We start from the raw sequence: 26,926 nt of genomic DNA on the forward strand, positions 1-26,926 counted from the left end.
TATTTTCATAAACTATTTATTTACCACATCAATAAACAGCATGGCAGGGCAAAATATTTTTTCTAACATAGCAACCTTTTAAAAGTGAAAGGCGACAGAAAGACAGGTGAGAAAGATTAAAACTTAACTGACTTTTTGATAGGATTTTACACAAAGTACTAGTACAGTATCTAGAAAATGTAGGAAGATACTAGCATCATGTACAGTACTTTCTTCTGAAGAAATTATGTTGGGACCCTGAAAAAAAACTTACTATGTACAATAATGGATTTCTATAAATTTGATATCAGATGAAAACTTTGGTTGTAAGATTCGGATAATTATTAGTTAAAAGCTAGAAATTTTAAATGAGAATAAGAGAGAAAAGTATTTCTTTGTGCCCCCCTTTCCCTGTTAATGCTCTACCTGGCCCCATGGCAAAACTTTGGTAGACCCGCCCCTGCACAGTTAACAGCTGTCAGCTACATAGAAAAGGATCCTGGTGTAAGTTGTCTCTCAGAAGCAGTTCATGGCTTTCCTTCAACTCATTCATGTCAGCCAAAAGGTAAACCAGTTTCTCCATCACCTGTTCAGCTCTGATGATTCAGTAAGGACATCTCCTGGTTTTATCTTCATGTTTCCCTCTCACCAGATAACCAAACCGATATCATGACCAGCAGCTTTTATGGCTCCAACAAACATCAGCTGATACTAGAAAGTAATATTAAATAAATTCTAACAACAGCTTATCAAGTTTAAAGGCGCTTCTGCTGTTTAACGCGACCTCCGCTAGTTTCCTCTTTCTGGCGCAAAGCGGGAGATAAACAAGCAAGAGAGACGGGACTTGAGGCAGAAACGCTGATCAGCTGATCATTGATCAGTTTCATGATTGAAGTAGCAGCAGGAGAGGGAGGGGGGAGAATGAGAGAAGAAGAGGCAGCTGACAGGGTAAAGACACAGAATAACTCCAGCTTTTTGTCTTTTTCTTTATTGTAGCTGAAGTACGGGACAAATCGCATTTATTTTCAGCTCAATACAAAACGCGTAATATTAACTCTGAATACCAGAGGATTCCGTTTTTTACAGGATGGTAGACAACTCTACTAATTAACCATATGAATAAAATAAAGTTCACCAGTAACATATAGCACCCACCCAGCTGTATAAAAACTCTGTCATGCTAGCTAGTACACAGTACGAGTTATTGTAACTGACTGTAAAAAGTTAGCACAACGAAAACAAACTACAACTAAACTTGGTTTATATCTGACCCAGATAGACTGCAGGTCATAACTTCTTACCTGAAGCTCATTTCACCTGACAGTCAGACCGGCGGCTGCCATGGGTCTCTCCACCTCTGCCTCCCCTTTCCCCCATCCACCTGCTGGCCTCCAGTACTTGCTAATTTTACTGAATCTGTGAAAGCTCCACCATAGCCACTACCAAACAATTGAGTTAATTTTACATGTCTGCCAGCATCTGTCCAATCCGCCACCTTTCACTGTTTACACGGTTACGAAAAAAAGACAACAACAACAACAAAACATCGGCCCATTTAAAACAAAAAATTACCATCGGCCCACCGGGCAAATGCCCGGTATGCCCAATGGCCAGTCCAGCTATGTATATAAGGTTACTAGTGATAAAGTCAAATATAGATAAAGTTAGTGTATAGTGGTGTTTATTTTGAAGGGGGGGGGGGGGGGGGGGGGCAATTACCATCACTTATTCATTTTTATAACACAGGTCTATGGTTAGATGATTTGCAACTGATAAAGACAGAAATGAAAACATGAAAAAGAAATTACCATCCTTTAAAAAAAACAATTGTCTTCTTTTTGTGTAATTTCTCTATCATTTTATATTCGTCTGCTCCTGGATGGGCTCCTGTTTTAAATTTTTTGTTTTTGAAGATTTCAAAGTAATGGCTCCAGCTTCCCCCGCTGTCTGCTCCAAACCCAAAGATAGTGACCTGGGGAAAAAAATTGAAGTAAAGATTTAATGTATTGTTTCCACTAGGAGCATTCTATTTATTTGTTTATTCATTCATTCTTTTATATATTAACTAATAGCATTCTTAAAAGACATCATTATCTCCATGTCCTATTGAGGACATGGAGAATACCACAAAGCTGACTGAGGAGTTAATGAAAATCAGCCCATAGAGCACTTTATGCATAAATGCTGTGATGACAGGGATTCTGCAAAAGGAATAGGGATGGGTAGTATCTTCACTGACAGTTTTAGCGTTAATGAGAGCACTCACTGGAGTGAAGGTTCTTCTAGCAGTACAACAACCCTAAGCATGCAACCAAGATAACAAAAAAGTGACTTCTTGACCACTTTGTAAATGTCCTTGAGTGGTACAGCCAGATTCCAGACTGGAACATGACTGATAATCATTGATAATCACTTCTCAGTCCTGGGATCCCCTAAGTGTCATGTTTCTGGGTCCTTTTGACCCAGTTTTTTGTTTGTTTGATTTTTTTGTTTTTTTGGTGGGGGGGGGGGGGGGGGGGTGTTGTGCATTTTTGGTCATTCAAATCAAATCAAATCACTTTTATTGTCACATCACATGTGCAGGTACATTGGTACAGCACATGTGAGTGAAATTCTTGTGTGCGAGCTTCACAAGCAACAGAGTTGTGCAAAATACAATAATGTAAACAAGCAAAATACAAGAATGGCTACATCTGAAACTAATAAATATATGTACAATATATAATAGTATATGCATTTCTGGATGTGTATACTAAATATTTTTCTACGTGTGTGTGTGTGTGTGTGTGTGTGTGTGTGTGTGTGTGTGTGTACACATATTTTACAAATTAAATAGAGTAAACAATGAATAGAATATATAAAATAAATAAAATAAAATATACAGAGTGAGACATGTGCAGAACAGTGGCATTACTGTACAGTATGGAGTGCATAATGTTAAAGTTCCAGTAGTGAAGCTGAGGTGTCTATGAAGTGTTCAGCAGTCTGATGGCCTGATGGAAAAAGCTGTCTCTCAGTCTGCTGGTACGGGACTGGATGCTGCAGAACCTCCTTCCTGATGGAAGTAGTCTGAACAGTTTATGGCTGGGGTGACTGGAGTCCTTGATGATCCTCCCCGCTTTCCTCAGGCACCGCTTCCTGTAGATGTCTTGGAGGGAGGGAAGCTCACCTCCAATTATCCGTTCAGAGCACCGCACTACTCGCTGGAGAGCTTTGCAGTTGTAGGCGGTGCTGTTGCCATACCAGGTGGTGATGCATCCAGTGAGGATGCTCTCAATGGCACAGTGATAGAAGGTCCTGAGGATGCGGAGGCTCATGCCGAATCTTTTCAGTCTCCTGAGAAAGAAGAGGCGCTGCTGCGCCTTCTTCACTGTTTTGTTTGTGTGTACTGACCACGTAAGATCCTCAGCCAGGTGTACGCCAAGGAACCGGAAGCTGCTCACTCTCTCCACAGCAGCGCCGCTGATGGTGATGGGGGTGTGTACTTCTCTGCACCTCCGGAAGTCCACTATCAACTCCTTTGTCTTTGCGACGTTGAGGGTGAGATGGTTGTCTTGACATCAGTGGGTCAGGGCGCTGACCTCCTCCCTGTAAGCTGTCTCATCACTCTTGGTGATAAGACCAACCACTGTAGTGTCGTCCGCAAACTTCACAATGATGTTGGAGTTGTTAGTGGCTGTGCAGTCGTAGGTGTAGAGTGAGTACAGGAGAGGGCTCAGTACACACCCCTGTGGAGCACCAGTGTTCAGTGTGACGGGGGATGAGGTGATGCTGCCCAGTCTGACCACCTGGCGTCTGTCAGACAGGAAGCTAAGGATCCAGCTGCAGAGGGAGCTGCTCAGTCCTAGATCCTGCAGTTTCCTATCCAGCTTCGAGGGAACGATGGTATTGAATGCTGAGCTGTAATCTACAAACAGCATTCTCACATACGTGTCTCTCTTCTCCAGGTGTGACAGGGCAGTGTGTAGTGTCAGGGCTATGGCATCATCAGTGGACCTGTTGTGGCGGTATGCGAACTGTAGAGGGTCCAGTGAGTCGGGTAGTGCAGAGCAGATGAAGTCCCTGACCAGCTTCTCGAAGCATTTGCTTACGATGGGGGTCAGGGCTACAGGTCGCCAGTCGTTCAATGAGGAGATGGTGGAGGATTTGGGTACAGGGACGATGGTGGCCATTTTGAAGCAGGCTGGGACTACAGACAGAGAGAGGGAAAGGTTGAAGATGTGCGTGAACACTCCAGCCAGCTGAGCCGCGCATGACTTGAGGACAAGGCCGGGAATCCCGTCCGGACCAGTAGCTTTGCGTGCGTTCACCTTCCTGAAGCACCTCCGCACATCCTCCTCAGACACAGTGTGCGCACTGACGTCATCCGCAGTGCGCACACTGTCCGGTCTCATGGTGTTCGCTGTGTCGAATCTAGCGTAGAATACGTTTAGATCCTCACACAGAGAGGCCGTGGTCTGCGGTGTGCTGGTTTTCCCTCTAAAGTCTGTGATCGTGTTTAGTCCCTGCCACATACTCCGAGGGTTGTCAAACTGTTGCTCCACCCTGTCCCTGTACTCACGTTTGGCTGCTTTGATCGTCTTCCGGAGTTGGTAATGTGCGTGTTTGTAGTCCGATGTGTTCGCGGAGGCAAAGGCGGTGCTCCGTGCCGCCAGTGCCGCGCGAACATCTCCGTTAATCCAGGGTTTTTGATTGATTCTGTATTATTTTTGAGTTCACTTGTATTCTATGGTTCCTAGCTTATTCTGTTCAGTATGGTTTATTAGATCTCCCCTTGTGTCTTTGTCCTCTGTCTCACCTGAATGTCTGTGTTTATACAATGTGAGCCTTGTGTCTTGTTTCCCCTCCATGTGTTTTATTCCTTCATATTTCCCTAGTCCATCATTTTTGTTCTCTCTCTCCCTCGCTCCCTCTCGGTTGCCTCTCCTCCATACTTTGATAGTCTCCCGTCAGTGTGCGTTATTTTGTGTTTGCTCTTCCCCTGTCTCTTTATGGTTATTCATGCCAGCTGTGCTTTCCATGTGTTCTCACTTCCCTCATGATCCGTCTGTGTATTTATGTCCGCATCTCCCTCAGTTCCGTGTCCTCATAGCTTTGTGACTCTCCCTGTGTTTCCCTGTGTGAATGATTATTAGAATTCCCCAGTTTAGTTCTGTATGATTTTTCCTTTTTCCAGCAATAAATCCATGTTTTTTGAGTTCACTTCCTGCTTCTGGGAGTCTGCTTTTGGGTCCTATTCCTGCCTGCACACAGCGAGTTCATGACACTGAGGCCACTTGCCCACTTTGGGGGTCAATGTTCCAATTACCACTGAATCACTGTTGTGTTGCCTTCACCCACCAGATCTTCTCAAGGTCCTTTCTCAGCCCTAGGTATATCTCAAGCTTCTCGTGTTCCTTTTTCCTGAGGTTGCTATCACTTGGTATAACTAACCAATATGTTGTGTCTATCTTGCTGATGTACTCATGAATCTTTTGTTTCATCCTAGTCAGTGGTTGTGACACTCAATAGACCTTGGTCACCTTCCCTTCTTAGGACAATGTCTCAGGTGGCTGAGTTGCAGCTTTTCCAGTGGCCTCTTCATGGTTCCTATTTGCCTGTTGAAGTCCCTGGTACTTGTGGCTATCCTCAGTGTCTACAAGGTTCTGGTAGTGCTATTCCCTTGGTTCTGAGTAGTTTCCCTCTCTTTATTACCATCTGACAACAGTTCTTCCGTCTGAATGACATTCCAATGTCATTGTTGTACATCCAAGAGAATTGATGTCACTCCTGGCATACATGTAACACCTGTCTCATGTAGCTGTGAGTGGGGCCTGGGTCTCAAAGGTGTAATTTGCTTTTGATATTGTCTTGTTCATGCTTATAACCCAAAATATAAATCAACAAGCAACAAGACAAGCATATCAATTGAAATGCACTTCACTTTAGTGAGTGATTCCCAGTAGAAAGAAAAAAATGAAATAAAGTAAAAACATTTGAGTTTAGTGGTAAATTAATATGTAGAACTGATAAAGTGGTGTTCACTACATTTCATTCACTATGATCAGGGGTGCACATAAGTGGTCCGCAGGTGCGCATGCGCTGTCAAAATAAAAGACGTGCACCAGATAAGAAGTTGCAACGTGCGTTTACGTACATATAAAACGCACTGTTTTTGTCCGCTAGAGTGGGATTTTCACGGCATATTCTGCCCCACTTCTCTGTGCGTTCATCATTTGTTTGAAGCCAGCTCACCTCCTGCAACCACTTTTCCGAGAATACGCGCTTCTTTTGCGGGTTCAGACTCCTTCTGACATTTCTTTGGAAGTGGAGGAACACCAAAGTAATTGCTTAAAGGAGCTTGCTTCTTCGACATCTTTAAGAATTCTAAACAAATGTCTGTCCTCCTCCAGAAAATCTTATGTACGCAAATGCGCGGGTAGCCCACGCACACTCAGTCCCAGACGTTCTTAAAAATAAAACCCTTGTTGCAGGCCTAAATCATGGCTGGGGTGCACTGTGGCCACTTCACTTGTAAACAACCAATAAAATAAAAGGCGCATGCCAACATCGATATTCAGAGCTTCAGACAATTCAAAGGGACAGATGGGAAAAAGGGCATCAAGGCTACCAGCAGGGTTCAGCCACGACACACAAAACCCACAGTCACACTAAATTCAAAACTCAAATCAGCAGAAGAGACCATACGAGCTTTGCTTCCATCACACTGGTAAAACGTCTGTCTCCTCCTCCTCTTGGTAGGTTACAACAGCTCCACATATGAGGTACTTTCAACCATGAAAGTAACAGCATGTTGCTAGTTTACAGACTCAAATGTCCACTCGATAGCAGTAGCTTATCTCTCCTCCCTCTCTCACACACAGTAGACCCCACAGCCCACGCCAAATCCCACCCCTTTACCTAAAACTCTTATGGATTGGCTGGGGGCACACGAGCTTTATTACATGCCTATAAAATTAAACAATATAATAAAGGACACTTCAAAATGTAAATAAGAAGGCAGTGAGCCTAAACAATACACATCACATACGTTAAACACGTGCATTCCAAACTTTTCCACTTAAAAGTTAAATGATATAATTTTTAAATAGTTTCTCTCTACATTTTAACTATTTGTCATGGTCCTGGGTCAGTGACCCAGCGCTTTTGGTTATCATTTTCTAGTTTATGATGATGATTATTATTTTTTGAGTTCTGTGTTATTTTTGGTCTGCCTTTGAGTCTGTGTCTCTGTCTGTCTATGGTGTCACCCCATCTGTTTGTGAATCTGTCTGTTTAGTTCAATGTCTTGTCTGGTTCCATGTGTCTGAGTTTCCTGTTTTATTGTGAAGGTCTGTGTCATATGTGAGTGTGCTCAGTTTACGTTTCCCCTGCCTCGTCAGCTGTGATTTCTCCCAGGTGTGTTCCCCTCCTGTCTCACATCCCTTGATTACTGCCATCTGTGTATTTAAGCCCTGTGTTTCTCTGTGTTAGTGTCGCGTCGTACCCTCAACTAGCTGTGTGTTCTGCTTCTATGTTCCTAGTGTTTGGTCTTCTGCTCCAGTTTAGTGTTTCTTTCCAGTGTTTCAGTCCTTGGTTCCTCTGTTCTGACTTTTGGTTTTCTTTTGGTGAGTTTAGTTTGTACAAGGTTTTTCCCAGCAATAAAGCTGCGCTTTAAGTTTCACTTCCGTGTCTGAGTTCTGCATTTTGGGTCCACCACTCCTGCTTGCCTGCCACACAGCGATTCATGACACTATTAATATGCTTTTGAAAATTTAAGAACATAATGACCTGAGATCGCTTTTTCAGTAATCAAAATAAACAATTTGTTTTGGCAAAGGCTACATACAGCTTGATGTCATCCAGATTGAGTTGTTGAATAACAGTTGCACTATTCTGTAGTTGGTTTCCATAGCCAGGCTTGTTAATAAACTGGCTAAGGGGATTCGAGCTTATGCAGAACAGCAGTGGGGACAGAGCAAAATGGCACATTTGATAAAACTTGTGCAACTGGCTTGAAGTTTGCCTGTATTGTTGTTCACTACATCTCTATTGAATACACTCAGTACAGTTTTCACAATTTCTGTTGCTGGGATCTTAGCTCCACTAGCCACTGAACATTGTTGTTATAGGTTGCATCCTTCTCTCATATGCACTTCCACTTTTGTTAAATCTTCAGCCTTGGTGGGGCTGTTGTCATATTGGCAAGTGGTACATTTATTTATATAACACCCAGCACGCCCCTGCGGGCGGTTTATCCTTCAAGCTCGGGTCCTCTACCAGAGGCCTGGGAGCTTGAGGGTTCTGCGCAGTATCTTAGCTGTTCCCAGGACTGCGCTCTTCTGGACAGAGATCTCCGATGTTATTCCCGGGATCTGCTGGAGCCACTCGCCTAGCTTGGGAGTCACCGCACCTAGTGCTCCGATTACCACGGGGACCACCGTTACCTTCACCCTCCACATCCTCTCGAGCTCTTCTCTGAGCCCTTGGTATTTCTCCAGCTTCTCGTGTTCCTTCTTCCTGATATTGCTGTCATTCGGAACTGCTACATCGATCACTAAGGCCGTCTTCTTCTGTTTGTCTACCACCACTATGTCCGGTTGGTTAGCCACCACCATTTTGTCCGTCTGTATCTGGAAGTCCCACAGGATCTTAGCTCGCTCATTCTCCACCACCCTTGGGGGCATCTCCCATTTTGACCTCGGGACTTCCAGGTTATACTCGGCACAGATGTTCCTGTACACTATGCCGGCCACTTGGTTATGGCGTTCCATGTATGCCTTGCCTGCTAGCATCTTGCACCCTGCTGTTATGTGCTGGATTGTCTCTGGGGCATCTTTACACAGCCTGCACCTGGGGTCTTGCCTGGTGTGATAGACCCCAGCCTCTATGGATCTTGTACTCAGAGCTTGTTCTTGTGCTGCCATGATCAGTGCCTCTGTGCTGTCTTTCAGTCCAGCTTTGTCCAGCCACTGGTAGGATTTCTGGATATCAGCAACCCCCTCTACCTGCCGGTGGTACATACCGTGCAGGGGCCTGTCCTTCCATGATGGTTCCTCGTCTCCCTCCTCTTTCTTGGGTTTCTGCTGCCTGAGGTATTCACTGAGCACATCTTCCCAATGTATTCTTGGATGTTCGTTGTCTCATCCTGGACTGTGGTGCTGACACTCACCAGTCCCCGGCCCCCTTCCTTCCGCTTAGCGTACAGCCTCAGGGTGCTGGACTTAGGGTGAAACCCTCCATGCATGGTAAGGAGCTTTCTTGTCTTTATGTCAGTGGCTTCTATCTCCTCCTTTGGCCAGCCTATTACCCCAGCAGGGTACCTGATCACGGGCAGGGCGTACGTGTTGATGGCCCGGATCTTGTTCTTACCATTCAGCTGACTCCTCAGGACTTGCCTGACCCTCTGCAGGTACTTGGTGGTTGCAACTTTTCTAGCGGCCTCTTCATTGTTCCCATTCGCCTGCGGGATCCCCAGCTACTTGTAACTGTCCTCTATGTCTGCAATGTTGCCTTCTGGTAGTTCAATCCCCTCAGTTCTGACTACCTTCCCTCTCTTTGTTACCATCCGGCTACACTTCTCCAGTCCGAACGACATTCCAATGTCATTGCTGTATAGCCTGGTAGTGTGGATCAGTGAATCGATGTCTCGTTCACTCTTGGCATACAGCTTGATGTCATCCATGTACAGGAGGTGGCTGACAACTGCTCCGTTCCGTAGTCGGTATCCGTAGCCAGTCTTGTTAATGATCTCACTGAGGGGGTTCAGGCCTATGCAGAACAGCAGTGGGGACAGAGCATCTCCTTGGTAGATCCCGCACTTGATGGTGACTTGTGCTATGGGCTTGGAGTTGGCCTCTAGTGTTGTACACCACATCCCCATTGAGTTCCTGATGAAGGCTCTTAGGGTCCCATTGATCTTGTACAATTCTAGGCATTCCAGTATCCAGCTGTGGGGCATTGAGTCATAGGCCTTCTTGTAATCAATCCAGGCAGTGCACAGGTTGGTCAGTCTGGTCTTGCAGTCTCGGCTGACTGTTCTGTCTACCAGTAGCTGGTGTTTTGCGCCTCTGGTATTCTTGCCAATTCCTTTCTGTGTCTCACTCATGTATTGACCCATGTGCCTGTTGATCTTAGCCGATATGATGCATGACAGGAGCTTCCATGTAGTACTGAGGCAGGTTATTGGTCGGTAGTTGGAGGGGACCGGTCCTTTCTTGGGGTCCTTGGGGATCAGGACCGTCCGACCTTCGGTTAGCCATTCCGGGTGTCTCTCGTTAACAAGCAGCTGATTCATTTGTGCTGCCAGTCGCTCGTGGAGTGCAGTCAGCTTCTTTAGCCAGTAGGTGTGAACCATGTCGGGCCCTGGTGCTGTCCAACTCTTCATACTGGAGACCCTTTCTTGGATATCTGCCACTGTGATGGTTACTGGACCCTGTTCAGGGAGGTCGCTGTGGTCTGCCCTCAGATCCACTAGCCACTGAGCATTGCCGTTATGGGTTGCGTCCTTCTCCCATATGCTCTTCCAGTATTGCTCCGTCTCCAGCCTTGGTGGTGCTGTTCTCTTATTGTTCCCTTGCCACTGAGAGTACACCTTTGCTGGTTCTGTTGAGAACAGCTGGTTTATTCTCCTGCCTTCTATCTCTCTGGTGTACCTCCTCAAGCGACTGGCCAAGGCTGTGAGTCTTTGCTTGGCAGTTTCCAAGGCCTCAGGTATGGACAGCTTGCTGTATTTCTTATGCACCTTCTTTGTCGCACCTTTCTGCAACTCCGTTAGTTGGCTAACCTCCCTCCGTGCTACTTTGATCTTGCCCTCTAGCCTCCTTCTCCATGGAGGGTACTGCCCCTTGTGGCTGTTCAACTTGTAGCCAAGCATCTCACTGATCACTGCTGCCGTATTGTAGATCAGCTTGTTAGAGTCGGTAATCGTGGTTGTAGGTATTGTCCGTAGTGCTGCATTAACATCATCTAGCAGACCTTCTGAGGGTACTTCACGTAATCTTGGTAACCGGCTACGGGGGATCCAGGTTTCAAGCTTGGCCATGATCCTATTTTTCAGGTCAGCTCCTCTCGCACTCAACGATCCTTCTCCTATCGCACTTGGGGCTATGTACCCAATCTCGGGTGGGGGTGATGATATTTCCCCCCTGACCTGGCGTCCTGACTCCTCCTTGCCTCCATTTGTGTTGTACCTCGTCAATCTCTAGGGGTGAGAGCAGTCCCTTCTTTCGAATGTTGGAACACTGAGCTACTAGTTGTTTCGCCGTCATTGTGGATGTTGGGTATCGAAGAATCCATAGGTCCCTCATCCTATTCATGTAGCCCCTTCCGCCGGGGTTACTTGCGTAGTAGCATTCCAACAACGCCCTGTTTATCTCCAGTGTTTCCTCGGAGGGGTCTCTCTGTACTGGGGCTGTGATCGACCGTGGCTGCTGGGTCTCTGGGGGTCCTCTCAGCCTGGCTGGGGGGCTCCTTTGCCTCCCTTCTGCTGTGTGCCCAGCCTGGAGGCTGTGGTCTGTGACCGGCTCCCGGTGCAGACAGCTCCCTGTTATAGTGTTTCCTCACTTGGCTCATGTGAACCCTGCCCAATTTTTACTCTTTAAGTGTGCGCGTGTGTGTGTGTGTGTTGTGTGTTGTGTGTGTGTGGGGGGGGGGGGGGGGGGGATATGTGTGTATTGTCTGTGAAGGTTCTCAGTCATCCAGGTCATCGTAGTCAAAGGAGTTTGCAAAGAAAAGCGTCTGGACTTCTTTGAGTTACTTGAAGATGTTTCACCTCTCATCCGAGAAGCTTCTTCAGTTCTAAGGTCAAATGGTAGAGAGTCCCAGATATAAACCTAGTGGGAGTAACCCCCCACAGAGGGACAAAAGGACCCCCTGATGATCCTCTAATCGCCTGAGCCAAGGTGTGAAACTGGGTGTGGGTCCCAATCAGCCAGAGTTTCGGGTGTGTTCATTGTGAAACCTGGCCCCACCTTATCATGCGAATTCCTGAGGTCAGATGGCCCAGGATGTGAGTGGGCGTTAAGGCGTCTGGGAAGGGATCTCAAAACTGGATTATAGATGGCAGAGAGTTGGTGTCGTAAACCCCCGCCTCTGTTCAAAGATGGTCGCTCACAGTGGACATAGATGGCTTCTTTCACTCCTCTTTCAAACCATCTGTCCTCTCTGTCCAAAATGTGAACATTGGCATCCTCGAAAGAGTGTCCTTTATCCTTAAGATGCAGATGGACTGCTGAGTCTTGTCCTGTGGAGGTGGCTCTTCTGTGTTGTGCCATGCGCTTGTGAAGTGGCTGTTTGGTCTCTCCAATGTAGAGGTCTGGGCATTCCTCGCTGCACTGTACAGCATACACCACATTGTTAAGTCTGTGTTTTGGCGTTTTGTCTTTCGGGTGAACCAGTTTTTTGTCTGAGCGTGTTGCTGGGTCTGAAATGCACCGGGATGTCATGCTTGGAGAAAACTCTCCTGAATTTTTCTGATACACCGGCTACATAGGGGATGACAATGCTGTTGCGTCTGTCCTTCTTATCCTCCCTCGCTGGTGTCTGGTCTTCTTTTCTGTGCCTCTTTGCTGACTTTAAGAACGCCCATTTAGGATAGCCGCACGTTTTGGGACTCTCCACCATTTGACCTTAGAACTGAAGAAGCTTCACGGATGAGAGGTGAAACGTCTTCAAGTAACTTAAAGAAGTCCAGACGCTTTTCTTTGCAAGCTCCTTTGATATTTGTGTATTCACATCATTTATGTTAATGAGAGTGTGGAGAGTGAGTTGGAGGGTGGGGTGGGCTGCTTTTAACTATGTAAAGCACTTTGTGCTACATTTTTTGTATGAAAAGTGCTTTATAAATAAAGATTGATTGATTGATTGATTGTGTGACACGTTGGTAATGGGACACCTTTTTTATAGTTTACGAGTTGGAACTGAACCAGCTGATTTTAATTTGCACTAAGTGGCAGGATTTACAGTTAATGATAGATTTTAGCTGGTATCATGACTTAATGATTTTTTTTAATACATCTTCCAGAATTTCAAGAAAATTTTTTCACTTTGTCATTATATTGTGCATATTGTGTGTGAAATTCTGAAAAATGAGTTTGGAACAATAACAAATGAAGGGCTGTGATACTTCCCAAACAGCCTGTTTATTTTGGTATGAAAATAATGTTTTAATGTTTAGATTGAGTTAATGTTAATTTTCAATGTTTAAGTGATCATCATACTTGTTACTTTAGCAGACCTAGTGCCTACAGATTATATTCAGACATTTAAATATATTCAGCCAACTGTTAGATTTTAAATAAAATATTTTAGTAGAACTGAAAAAATATATACATCAAACATAAACTAAGGAAATTTCTGAATGTGGTAACCCTTGATTTTTAAATGTCAACTTAATTTCCCTTAAAGTCACTAAGGGTCCCAAAGCGCTTTACATATTCAGTCATCCACCCATTCACGCACACATTCACACACTGGTGATGGCAAGCTACATTGTAGCTACAGCCACCCTGGGGCGCACTTACAGAGGCGAGGCTGCCGGACACTGGTGGACTCTGACCCCCACCAGTAGGCAACGGGTGAAGTGTCTTCCCCAAGGACACAAGATCGCCCATTTAAACAAAACCTGACACAAAAATTGTTTTTCAGGCAAACAAACACATTCAGCTCAAAAATCATGTTACACTGTTCTTGCCAAGTTAAAACTAATTGTTGAATCTGGTTGACTCCAACACTGGCCCTGTATTTAGCATTGAATCAATACCAAGTGTAGTGGCGGCACTCCATCTCTATTTCACTCTTCTGTACCACCTTTAGGAGTCAGTCTGGCAACATGCATTTGAAACGCGAGCAAGTCCAGGTACTTTTCTTGCAAAAAAGATGTTTATTGAAACTTTTAATTTACATGGCAAGACTCTGTCAAAAAACTGTGTTGCTTCCAGCTTATCCGACTCCCCAACTACGTAATTACAGTGTGCCGGAAGCCCAAAATACTAAAAAGTGCATTAGAATGTCGCACTTTTATATTCTATACCTTTAACAAAACAGTATTTTGAAATTAACTAGAAATTATATTCTTAATATCAAACGTATAATGTATATTTCTCATCTAATCATTTTACCAGTACCAATAAAATTAACCTAGAATTACTGAGCCTCTTTTTTTTCCTGGTACAAGTCCCTACTACTAGATCTATTAGCCCTGCGCAAATTTGCGTAAATCCCCTGAACCTACCGGTAAGACCTCCTAGAATTACTGACTTTTTTATTTTCTGGTGGATGTCCCGAGGTGTTAATCACCCCTGCTGAAATTTTCACAGGTCATCAGCTCGATTCTCCTCCTGTTTTTGTTGTGCAAACCACCCATTATCTTTGAGGCCTGGAAGATTTGCATTTGTTCACTCAGAGTAGCTCAGATCCAAGGTAAGAGAAAAATCTGGGTTACAACCCTACAATGGAGCTGAAGGCCTCTCAGCAGGGTACTAGGAGGTGTTAGGTTCAGGGAATATACGCAAATTTGCGCAGGGTTAGTAAAAATTCAAATTTTTTATTTGTCACACACACACAACCATACACAGTATGACATGGGGGTGAAATGCATGTATATGTATGTATGCATGAAATAAATGTAGTAGCTCCATTGTTCTCCTGCTTTTGTTGTGCAAAACACCCTCCCCCAACCAGGAGAGATTTGTGTATGTGTAGGAGTGGCATTGCTTGACTACAGCACAGTACTGTACATAAAAGCAGACCGACCAGGAGGGAGAATCATTTCTTCTTCGCATTTCTGAGAACGCACATCAGGATGGCCTCCGTATCACTGCCATGCAGGAATAACCTATCGGCGCAACATCCTTGGGCCTTGCTTCAGGAAATGAACGAAGCAGATTCTGATGGAGGAGAGGTTTCATTTGTCCAGCAGGCCACTGATACCTCCTCAGAAGAATCTGAAAAGGAGACGGAAGAACCCAACATGCCTCCTCGGAAGATGCCTCCCTGGTACTGGGAAGCCCTGTCTGAGCCAGACGGCAAAAGAAGGCACTGCGTGGGTAGAGGAGGACAATGGAATGCCCAGTACAGGAGCAAATCGCTCGTGCTTCACTGCGCAAGCTGGACCCACAGAGTCTGCTAAGGTTTGTCATTGCCATATTACATATGATATTTATATAAACCCATTTAGAGTGAGGTTCATGTAAATTTACCATTCTCTATTTGTTTATCTTCCAACAGCGTGAAATTACATGTGTGCTCCAAAGCTTCCTTTGCCTGTTAGACGTGGGAATGCTGCACACCATCAGAGAGTGTACGGTATACACTGTAGCAACCGTCTGGCCTCACGGTAACCTTTGTACACAACTGCGAATTAGCTCCTGTGGTTCGCCAGCAGTGAACTGTTCCAAAAAATACAGCTTATCTTGATCGTTATCAGTCTTTTGCTCTACTGCTTGTTCGAAGGCTCTTATGAAGGCCTTATACTGTAGTGCATCACCTTTAAAAACCGGAATGTCCTTTGATGGCAACTGAGCCAGCTGCTGCTGTTTCACAAGTAACTCAGTGATTACATTCTGTTTCTGCATGACTGACAATACATCATCACTTCTGTTAACGTGACCATTAAGCCCATGAGTGGGGACTGGATGTGGTACCTGTGAGTTTTGCACTTGTGAATTAGCGTGACTACTCACATCAGCTTGTTGTGGGAGCATTATGCCAACTCTTTCCTTTTTAACTCCTCGACCTTGGGATCTTTGTATTGACACATAACTGCTCAGACCATCTTCAGATCTTTCACATTCTTTGAGCACCTTTAATTTTGCTTGAATTTCTGCTAATGCAGTCTCCAACTCTAACTCTTCTTTTTCCGCTTTGACTCTTGCTGTTTCAAACTGAAGATGTTGCCTAATCCTGGCCAACTCTAACTCAGGTTCTTGCTTTTTCTTCTTTTTCTTCAATGCTGCGGCTCTTTCCAGCAAGGCTGCGTGTTCTGCCTCCTGTTTAGCACGAGTGGAGGAAACTCTAGATGTTGTAGATCAGGGGTGCCCAATCCCAGTCCTCGAGATCTACTATCCTGCAGCTTTTAGATGCATCCCTACTCCAACACAGCTGAATCAAATGGTGTGATTACCTCTTCAGCATGCCATCAAGTTTGGCAAAGGCCTGATAACAAGGCATTCAGTTGATTCAGGTGTGTCAGAAGAAGGATGCGTCTAAAAGCTGCAGGACGGTAGCTCTCGAGGACTGGGATTGGGCACCCCTGTTGTAGATGCTCGGCTGACTTGAGACCCACGCGAGCTATGAACTGCATCCTTTCTAGCTCCAACCTGTGATGCACTGTCATCTGGGTTAATAGCTTCCTCCAAGCCAACTGTAATGTGCTCCTGCTGCTCAGCTTCATTTGGAATCATATGCTTATGATCCTCTGCTATCCATTTCTTTGTTGTTTTCATAAACTCTCTTATTGATGCCATTTTGGGCTCAAACCAATTGTCCTGGTCAAATATTTTTTCTTCTTCAGACAAAAGGCTCATAACCTGGTTATTGTGACTTTGAAACTCATTCAGAGCCTATGCAAAGTCACTTTCCACCCTTTCTTTCAAATTTTGAAGGTTCTGAGCATCACTCATCATTATCTTTATCTCCTTTATTTTGCCTGTGATTGTTCCTAATGTTCGTCTTCTTAAAGCAATACATCTTTGTAATTTTTCTTCCAAAGCCTTCTCTGTTAACTTACATGTTCTTCCCACCTCTCTTTCATCTGCCATCTTATAAGTTGCAGGGGTTTATTGGCTCAGGTTGCATGCACTATTTGTCTTCTGCTTAGAATTTTTAATAGACATAGTGTAAACCAGCTTCATAACATGCCAAAAACTCCACATTGACTGTATCTGTCATGGTTTTGGGTCCGTTGGACCCGGTATTTTGAGTTTATTATGTTTTGGTTTAATTTTGCATCATGGATTGTTTTCTTGTTCTCTTGTTGTGGTTGTGATTATTATTATTACAGTTTCATGTTTCTGTTATCCATGTTTTAGGAATTGTGGCTTCATGTATAGTTCAGTTCCATGTGTCATTTTCTGTCTCTCTGTGTTGAGTCCGTGTCTCTGAGTTGTGATTCATGTTTCCTGTTTTATTGTGAAAGCCTTAACTAGAAATTATATTCTTAACATCAAACATGTATATTTCTCCTCTAATCATTTTACCAGTACTAATAAAATTAACCTTTAATTGGCTCTTACATCAGGTATGGCATTTTTACACATTGCTATCCAAGAGTTATGTAAAACTACTTTCAGCTGTTCTGTTGACACAAGCGGGTAGGCTCTACATGTTCGATTTGGCAATACTTTTAACACTTGATATCCTTCATGGTACCACCTTTAAACACAACCCATGTGTCTTTAGCTAGAGTAGTTGCTGCCTTTGGTTTGCAGGTAAATGTGTCAACCATCAGATGTCCACTCTTCTTGACTCTTCTTGAAATAACCATAGATACATTTCTGTTTTAGGCATGTAGTCATCTAAGGCAGACTTTTCTCAGCTTTGCTGGTAAATCAGTGTTTCTCAGTGTTTAACTACCACCACTGTCAGTCAGATGCATAATGTACAAATTGTTTAAAGTGAACATACCTCATCACACATCACTAGGCTGAGAACCACTGCAAGAAAGCCAGTGGATGGATAAGCACCCTTCTTTCCCAGCCATTCTTGATGAACATATTTCATGAAAGCCGGATGGAGGATCCAGATCTATTATGAATCAGACATAGCCTTAAATCTGAGTTCTATGAACTATTACTTTCTGCAATGAATTCACAAAATACTTTAAATTAGCACGACTGTAGCTAAAAGAAGCCAGTATTTGTTTTTGGTGGTATGGCTTTGACTATTGACCCGCATGACCTTCCAGGCACATAAATGCCAAGTATGAGAGATTGGGAAAACCATAACAATACCCAATACAGAGCAGAGTAAACAGTAAATACTGCAACAAAGAAAAAGCTGAGGTGCAGGTGACTTGTGAAATGGCTTGCACATCTGTAGCAATGGTGGATATGCTAAATCAGGTTAATAGTAAAACCTACTGTATATGAGATTATCCAGTTCAGTGTGTAAAATCAGCTGACTTTGTTTCCTGCCTGAATTAATGGTAGCTTATATGTCAGTTTTGTTCATGTAAACCTAAAATACTCACCAAATCTTTGTTAGCTATCTTCTTTAAGTTTGGAGCACCATTTTCCCTGTTAAAAAGATGAAATGAACTGATTACATAAATAAATGCTAATAATTACCTAAGACTAGCACATCACAACAAAAGATTAAGTTGTTCATATAACAATTCATATAACTTTATGCACTTTTTGCTGTTTAAAAAAAGAAAGGCTGACCTCTGATGGGTTGTCTCAAAAACTGTTTTGTTTAATTTGGTTGTTCTAACAACAAAACAAAAACAAAAAACTATACTGCATTTTTCCTTACAATTAGCTGAAACTATGTTGCAAAGCAGTTAAAATCTGCTATTCAGAGCAAAACAGTTATACAATTTCTGGCAACATAGGTTTTAAGACAGTAGCCCTTTTAGCCTACCCTCGATTTATGTCCTTCATGAGCCACAAAAAGTCACGTGTTTTGAAAGGAAAAAACAAGAGATGAGTGGTATTGTCCAGTCTAGTAGAACTCTCTGGATACATGACATGAGTTGTTTTGGTTCCAACATCTCTTTCATAGCCTTTGGTACGCCCCCGATTGATTCTAAATAATACAGAAGGATACATATTTAGCACACATTTTTGCATTTTAGATACATAAATATAATTTTTTATTTTTTATTCCTATTTATTCTATTTATCCCCTTTGTATATTTTATTTATATTTGTCTCTGTATTTATATATGTGTGTGTGTGTGTGTGTGTGTGTGTGTGTGTGTGTGTGTGTGTGTGTGTGTGTGTATATATATATATATAACAATTCTGTAACTGTAACTTCGGTCGTTGCTGTGCTTTTTGGAAGTCGAATTTCCCAGAGGAACCCACCCGAGGGATTAATAAAGTTCTATCTTATCTTATCTTATACATAGACTTATATTATATTATACTATATTATATTATATTATACTTTTTGTCTCGCAAGAACATTGTTTACATTAGATTTTGTGTTTGTGTTAAATGATTATTACCTTATTACGATATCATGGGAATCAATAAGAGGTCCATAATGCGATCCTCTCAAATTTCCAGAATTCCCCACCACGGCACAACTCCTGCAGTGATCAGGACGAGGTTCTCCAATATCTGCAATTGGTGTTATTGTCTGAAATAGCCTCTCTAGAGTTTTATTGTACAAAGTCAAGTTCTGAAGTCTTGCCCCCTGTAAGTTCTGACAAAGAGGAGAAAGTTATTGAAAAAAAATCAAACTTCCCCACAGAACAAAAATATTATAGAATTTCCCAATGATTACAAGTTCATGAGTCACCAGTAAGTCTGGGAAAGACCCTTTCAAACATTTTTCCATATCAGCATCAATATTATGATGCGCCATTTACAACAACTGTGAAAGATCACTGAAGCTCAAGAGTAAAAAATGTATACTGATTTAGGCAAAAATCTTATTAGGCCTGAAGTTTAATTCAGTACTTTAATTTGATATTTAGAATTAGGGCTGTTCGATATAACGATATATATTCGATGACGATATAAAAACGTCTATCGTTTCATTTTATGCTATAGTTTGTTTCGTGGTGTTGCATAATGAACTTTTTACAGCAATATTTTTTCATTGTTTTGATGGTCACTGCAGTGGCTATATTAATTTCTTAAAGTTCTCTCTTTCTCTTATATTTAATATAACCACACTTCGGGCGGACAAGCGCCTGTTTTTATGCGTTGTGGTTAGCAACAACGACGGTAACACCATCGCGTGTCCGTTTGTTTATGTTCCACATAAACCTTTCACAATAAAGCTCATGATCCTGTTGAGACTTTTCAAAATAAACTGAACCACGCGAAAAAGTAGATTATTTACGCATGAATAGTAAAAAAGAGCCGCCAGGTGCTAAAAAATAAACCTTAGACTCAAACGTTAGAACCGGCTTTTCTCCGCAGCATGCCGTGTAATAAATACTCACAAAGAAAACGGCAGCCGTTACAACTTATGTCTAAAAATGTATCGTTTCGTGCATCGGTTAAAACACTCGACTCCAGCTACATGACGCGCAGCTGGAAACACTTCCCGCAAGTCGAGCTGCCCGATATTCACAGAATTAACAGAAAATGTCACATTTTTGTGATTTATATCGTTATCAGGATGATAGAATTCTTATATCGGGATATGAGATTTTGGTCATATCGCACAGACCTATTTAGAATTGTTCTGAAAAGTTTAAGACTGATCTGCAAGATACAACATCAGCATTAATCTGTAAGTTTCTTCAAGCATATGAGTTGTGCACATTTATGCAATGATAGATTATGAACAGTACTTACACAAACATATACTGTAGATTCGAATATTTTTTTTGTCTTTCAATTCAGATAGAGTCACAGTTTTACCTCAGAGCTCTAAGTTATCATTAGTGAGAACCTCAACCCCTGGGCCTGAACGCTACCCCTTTCTTGAGAGAAACAAAAAAAATACTCATTGCCATATTAAGCCATTTCTTTTGACAGAAGTTATATCCAGAAAAACTCCATAAAAGGTTGCAGACCAAAACAATTGCCTTACTGATTGTCTTACTAATAAGTGGGAATTCGCTCTCATGCTATTTTGCCCCATTTAGTAAATCTGGCCCTTTAAAAAAAATGCCAATGATCCAGTTTTATGCGTAGGGAGGCGCTTTCATATTGTGATATTGCGACTTTCACTAAAGGAACTAAAAAAGTTTTCCAGAACTTGTCATTGCCAGTAAATGGTAAGGATTTTACCATTCTTCAGGTAGAAATACAGTAGGGTGAAGAGTGCAGTATATTTAAAAGAATAAACGATGGATAGTACAAGGTGCTCTAAACTTGTGTAGTTTGTTTACTTACACAATAGAGGAATATTTGTGCTTGTTTTTTGGATGGAGGTAGACCGTGTCATTTAACAGCAGCAATATGTTGTTAAATGTCATGACATACTTGATACTGCTCTTTAATAATAATAATACCTTTAACATCACCACAGAAGCCAAAAAAGTGATATGTTGATTTTTTTTTATTATTTACCTTCCACCAGAGGAAATCTTCCTCTGAAGGTATATGTTTCTGTGACAGAAAGGGTACAGGAGCTTCACTAATGATGTCATTAAACCAAGGATCACTGTCTCTTAGACATTTCTGACAGCCACAAAGACTCGGCTCGCGATGACAGAAGGTATATCCAGAAAAACTCCATAAAAGATTGGAGACCAAAACAATTGCTGTGATACTCAGTAGCGGGAAAATGCTAACTCTGGATCTTCCCCATTTGAAATACATCTTGGCAGAGTTCCAATCTGAGAACAAATACATGTGTGAATGTGAAAAATAGGACTAAGCCTTTAGAATACAGTAATAGAAACAATAACTCTTTACTTATAAATATTTATAGTTTGCAGCATATTAAGAGCATTGCACTGGAATGCACAAAATCGGATAAGCATAAAAAGTTGGTTAGTGTCCTCTTATATTCATGGCATTTGAACAGATAGCATTTACCAGCATAAATCACCTCCCACATTATTAGTTCATGTAAGTAACAAGATCTGTTGTTTGAAGTTGAATAAAACAGTATGACACCCAACAGAATGGAAAACACAGTACAAAATATTTCTAGATCTTGGTCAGATTCTGCATTTGCATGAACTGTTTATCTCATTGTTTTCTCTGCTTACCTCTGTTGCTGTTGAAAAACTCCTGTTCAGTTAAACTTTCCTTGTGGTTCTGGTGCTGATTAACCTAAAACGAAGTAACATAGCAACAAAAACAACACAATGATTAAAAAGCAAAACAACTCAAAATGGCACTCATTAAAATTATCCCATTTGCTTCTGAAGAATTTGACTACACAATATGAGGCCACTCTATTTGAGGCAGAACAAGATAAATTGCTAAACTGTTTGAAAAAATAGGGAAAAAAGAAATCTGGGAAATGCATACTAAATAAATGCAAACACACTTCAGAGGTTCGCTACAGATTAGTGTGAGATAAGACAGAGTGTAAATGTAATGCATCTGCAAACCAGGAATATGAGTCAAGAAGAACTTGTAGGATATATCTATTAAGCTATCCATGTAGCTATCAAGTAATGAGCAACTATTCAGTGGGAGAGGGAGGGAGGGAGTGGTTGTTGACTATGTGCAAATAACTATAGAGGATCTGACTTGTGCATTGCCACACAGAGAAGTTGTGACAATAAATTTTATTTTATTATGACAACCCACAAACCGACACACATGCAAACACATATACATAAATACCTTTAAATATATATTCTATTAGCCTCTTATCAGCACAATACAGCTGATATTTGAGTCCATGTTTTACACCATAACATTTAACGCATAACTCTTACTAGAGGTTCTTTATTATTAGCTGAAAACTTAAGAATCTTAAATGGTAAATGGCCTGTATTTGTATAGCGCTTTTACTAGTCCCTAAGGACCCCAAAGCGCTTTACACAACCAGTCATCCACCCATTCACCCATTTACACAAACATTCACGCACTGGTGATGGCAAGCTACATTGTAGCCACAGCCACCCTGGGGCGCACTGACAGAGGCGAGGCTGCCAGACACTGGCGCCACCGGGCCCTCTGACCACCACCAGAAGGCAACAGGTGAAGTGTCTCGCCCACAATCGCCTATCTTTAAATCCTCTAACTCTAAAACACTATGCAACATGGTAGCTACAAATACTAACACTCACCATTCATTGAGGCTACTAAGAACACAAATGAACAAGTAACAAAGTAATAGAAAACCCAACATAAGTTGTCTAAATAATGCTGCCAAAACAGCCTCAAGAGGATAGTGTCATTGATATTTGGGCAGGACCCCTTCACATGTCATTGTCTGATGTCATTTTTTGTGTCCTTTGCTGCTAGTATTACCATGCAAAGGACATGCTAACTGTAATAAAAAATAAATGGAGAACCTTTATCGTTGTGTAATATCCAGTGTATAATGTGAAAAAGTGTTTCAATAATAATAATAATAATAATAATAATAATAATAATAATAAGAGTTCTTATTGTTGTTGCAATTGTTATTGTTATTATTATTATGATTACTTGATAGGACTAAATGTTACAATCCCTAAAATAATTAGCACCATTCTTGAGTGGGCTTGATGACCGGGTCTGTTTTCATATATAAGGTGCACCGGATAATAAGGCGAATTAAGCTAAACAAAACGGCCAGATAAGCCAAATTTTACTCAACTCATTCTTCTAGCTTCCTCCACTTCTGTACCATTGATTGATTAATGTTGAATTCTCTCGCAGCTGCTCTATTACCATGTTGTTGCAGTATATTAATGACGAACCTTGTATTGTGGATGGATTATCTCAGTTGCTAAAAAGTTAGCGTTCATCCTCCAGCTTCACTGTGTTTATGTTATGCTAACATAGCTGTGTCGCTAGCGATCACGCAGCACATCATTATATACCAACTAGCCCAACTTCAGTAACCCTACAAACGTCACTATTTAGTTTTCTGTCTTAATTTATGTTGGAAGTGATGGCAGAGCTGTACGTTTTCATTTTTTCAGAACTCATCATATTTATTGTGCGGAAAATATGGTACCATATTTCCCCTTTATATCTATAAAGAGGTCTTGCCTAAGTATTAATGAAAAATCAACATTAATGAATCAATGGTATGGAAGTGGAGAAAGGAAGAAGAATGAGTTGAATACAATCTGACTTATCTGACTGTTTTGTTTCGCTTAATGTGCCTTATAATCCGGTGCGCCTTATGGTCCGAAAAACACGGTACATTGGGCCCCTTTGATGCAATTATTTCTGACCTCTGCCACTGTTCTTACTGTGATGTTTTTTTTGTTTTCACATTGATGTCTTCAGGTGAAACTTTGGGTATTTATTTCAACCAATTGTGTGTTTTTGTCCTCATACAGCATTAAATGGTAAATGGTAAATGGTAAATGGCCTGTATTTATATAGCGCTTTTACTAGTCCATTCTTAAGCCATTCTTTATGGATGTCTCTCTGCCCAGAGTGTGTCACATTTTGTGTTTTAGTTTGCAAAATACTTCTTCCAAAACCTAATCTTTTTTTTTCATTGATATGCTTCATAAGTGGCTTCTATCATCCAGAAAAATAGATTTAATAAAATTATTAAAAAATAAAATAGTTGTTTGGGGGTTTTTTTCAAGTAAATTTTAAAAGAACTATTTGTCATACTAACTAATTTGACTTAAACACTGGAAAGCAATTTATTTAATATTTACAAAACAGTAGTGTTATATGATATTTTTGAATTAAGATACAGATTATTATCTTTGCTTATAATATGTTAGCTGATTTGGATCAGTAGAGGATCATGTGAGTGCAGCTGGCTTGCAAAAGACACATGATGCTTAATATATTTTTTTTCTCTCAACTGAAACATTACAAATAACATCACTTAGAAATGCTTGCTTGCCTATCCCATTTAAGTTTATTCTTAAATGGGACTAATGGCAATATTTTTCTCTCTTGCAAAATTTAGATTTTCATTTTTAAATTTAGGTGAAAGGAAGGTGTAGGGAATTTTAGGGGTTTATCTCTGCCATTTCCACTATGTGGAAACCATTGGATGTAAACTTCTTAGACAAGTCACTGTTTTTACACTGTGACTTGTCACTGTTTTGCCCTGAAGCATCAGGTTTGTTGATAGTGAAAATAATGTTGACAGAGAAGGCGTGGACACAACCTAAGGTTGTCAACACATTAAGTGTCAGTAGTACAGACGAAAGGACTGGTAATAATGCGTTAAATTTGCTTTCTAAAGTTCTAAAGTTCTAAACTTTTACTTTATTTTGTGACCAGTATGACTGCTGACATGTTAAAAGGTTTGTCAGCTGCTTGCAATAATAACAGCTGTTAACTACTGACTAACGAATACAATATGCATATTTCATGGTTTGTGAGTGATTCGGTGGTTTAGTAGACAAAGAAGTCAACAGTGACTGTGATATAAACATATCATCACTATAAAGAGGTCTCTAAATAAGTAACAGTACTCTATTATTAAAACTGATGATGATTTGTATGCTATTTACGACATTGACAAATGTTCAAATCCGTCACAATATTGGAGTAAAAGAAACACTTCCAAAAAAGGATACTAGCATACATTTTAATACTTCCTAGATACTGAATTTTTGAATTAAAAATGAATAATACTGATATTAAGCCATTTATTAGTTGTGTAGCAATGTATATACAACTCCAATTACACTATGGATTACATTTTTAAGGTACTTATCTACCTATTTATTATAATCTGGAAGATGATAACTTTGTCACAGATGGCACAGAAATTGACCCAAAAGCAGACACAATGCACAGAAGCGATCGAGTTTACAATCAGTTTGTTTACAATAACATAATCAAAGTTCACAGTGAGAGTCCTGTCCGGGACAGAACGCCTGAAACAGGAGCCAGAGCAGTTAAACAGTGAGAATTGAGCTTTCCTTACTTTTTTTGTGCAGAGGCGTATTAAATCCCAGTTCTTTGTATTCTTTACGGCCAAAAAAGACACAAAGCTCAAAGTGGTCAAACTCAAAAAATGATCTTTAATTTTACATATTCCGGAATATGGAGACTCAGCAGACACACAGACATGTCAGCCAAAGTCTGAAGTAAAACAGGAAGCTTAGTCATTTATATAATTCCTCTAGACGTCACACACACTTCAAGTTTTGATCAAAGACTCTGCTTACTTTCACTTTCTGGCTGCAGGTCCTATTTTTGCAAAAGCATAGTTTCCTGTCAGTACTTTTAACTCAAACTCAAAACTGGCCCTCTCTTATACATAAAACAATATAATCAGCAGATAAGCATTCAGATTATATATTACTTTTATATAACTTTCTCAGATCAGAGGCTAGAGAGGACCGCGCTACCGTTCATTGTTTTGGCAGAACAAAGAAACCTGTTCAACCTGCAAAAAAAACAGTTGAACTCCCATTCAGTCAGATGGCAGCTAGTTTTTGGTCGATTCAGTTTCACTTTAAGCTATGGTGCTTAAAGTGAAACCTGATGCCTTGTCTTAATTTGCTGAAGTAGAAAGTATCTTGTAACATGGAAAATCAAAGACGAGATATGTCATATGTCATGGCTGTGTGCAGGCAGGGAAAAGGACCCAAAATGCAGGACTCACAGAGGCAAGGTGAACTCAAAATGCACAGCTTTATTGCGAGTTGCGGACCGGACAGAAAACTAGCTATTCTGGAGAGAAATAAACTAGCAGACTGGCAAGCAGATAAACAGAACACACAGCATAGTATGAGGGCGAGCAGACATTAACGACCCAACACTGACACAGAGAAAACAGGCCTTAAATACACAGAGGGAGCAATCAGGGGATGACAGACAGGAGGGAAACACAGATGGGTCAAATCAGGGGTGACGAGACAAGGGGGAGCAAGACCAGACACAATACACACAGGACAGGGACTATAAATGTAAAACAGGAAACACACCGACACGTAAACTTAACAGAGACTAGGGAGACAGAACATAGAGACCTGAAATGTGGGACAGAAACCAAAACACAGTCATAATCAGTGTTGGTCAAGTTACTTGAGGAAAGTAATCAGTAACTAATTACTGATTACTTCCCCAAAAAAGTAATCCCGTTACTTTACTGATTACTTATTTTCAAAAGTAATTAATTACTTAGTTACTTTTTAAAAACACGATTTACAACCTGAAGAGGTGATAAAGCGATAGATCTTTCAGCCCAATTCTACTTTTTCTGCATAATCCATCATACAAAATGTAATCAAATG

General features: G+C 41.4%; 1 protein-coding gene across 1 annotated transcript; it reads right to left on the reverse strand.

The window, feature by feature from the left end:
* Nucleotides 1–25,679, reverse strand: LOC146549710 (CMP-N-acetylneuraminate-beta-galactosamide-alpha-2,3-sialyltransferase 1-like). The gene is made up of 8 exons (XM_085262657.1): nucleotides 25,612–25,679; nucleotides 21,803–21,866; nucleotides 21,156–21,424; nucleotides 19,130–19,329; nucleotides 18,541–18,705; nucleotides 18,149–18,194; nucleotides 17,584–17,703; nucleotides 1–1,951 (listed from the first exon to the last, which is right to left on the reverse strand). Exons 3-8 carry the CDS (start codon nucleotides 21,405–21,407, stop codon nucleotides 1,784–1,786), a joined length of 951 nt encoding a protein of 316 aa, XP_085118783.1. The 5' UTR covers nucleotides 21,408–21,424; nucleotides 21,803–21,866; nucleotides 25,612–25,679; the 3' UTR covers nucleotides 1–1,783.
* Between the last annotated feature and the right edge of the window lie 1,247 nt (nucleotides 25,680–26,926).

This window comes from Mchenga conophoros, linkage group LG22 (assembly GCF_057382185.1).
Source record: "Mchenga conophoros isolate Kocher_MC1m ecotype Shallow Benthic linkage group LG22, M_conophoros_male_GT1.1, whole genome shotgun sequence".
Lineage (NCBI taxonomy): Eukaryota > Metazoa > Chordata > Actinopteri > Cichliformes > Cichlidae > Mchenga > Mchenga conophoros.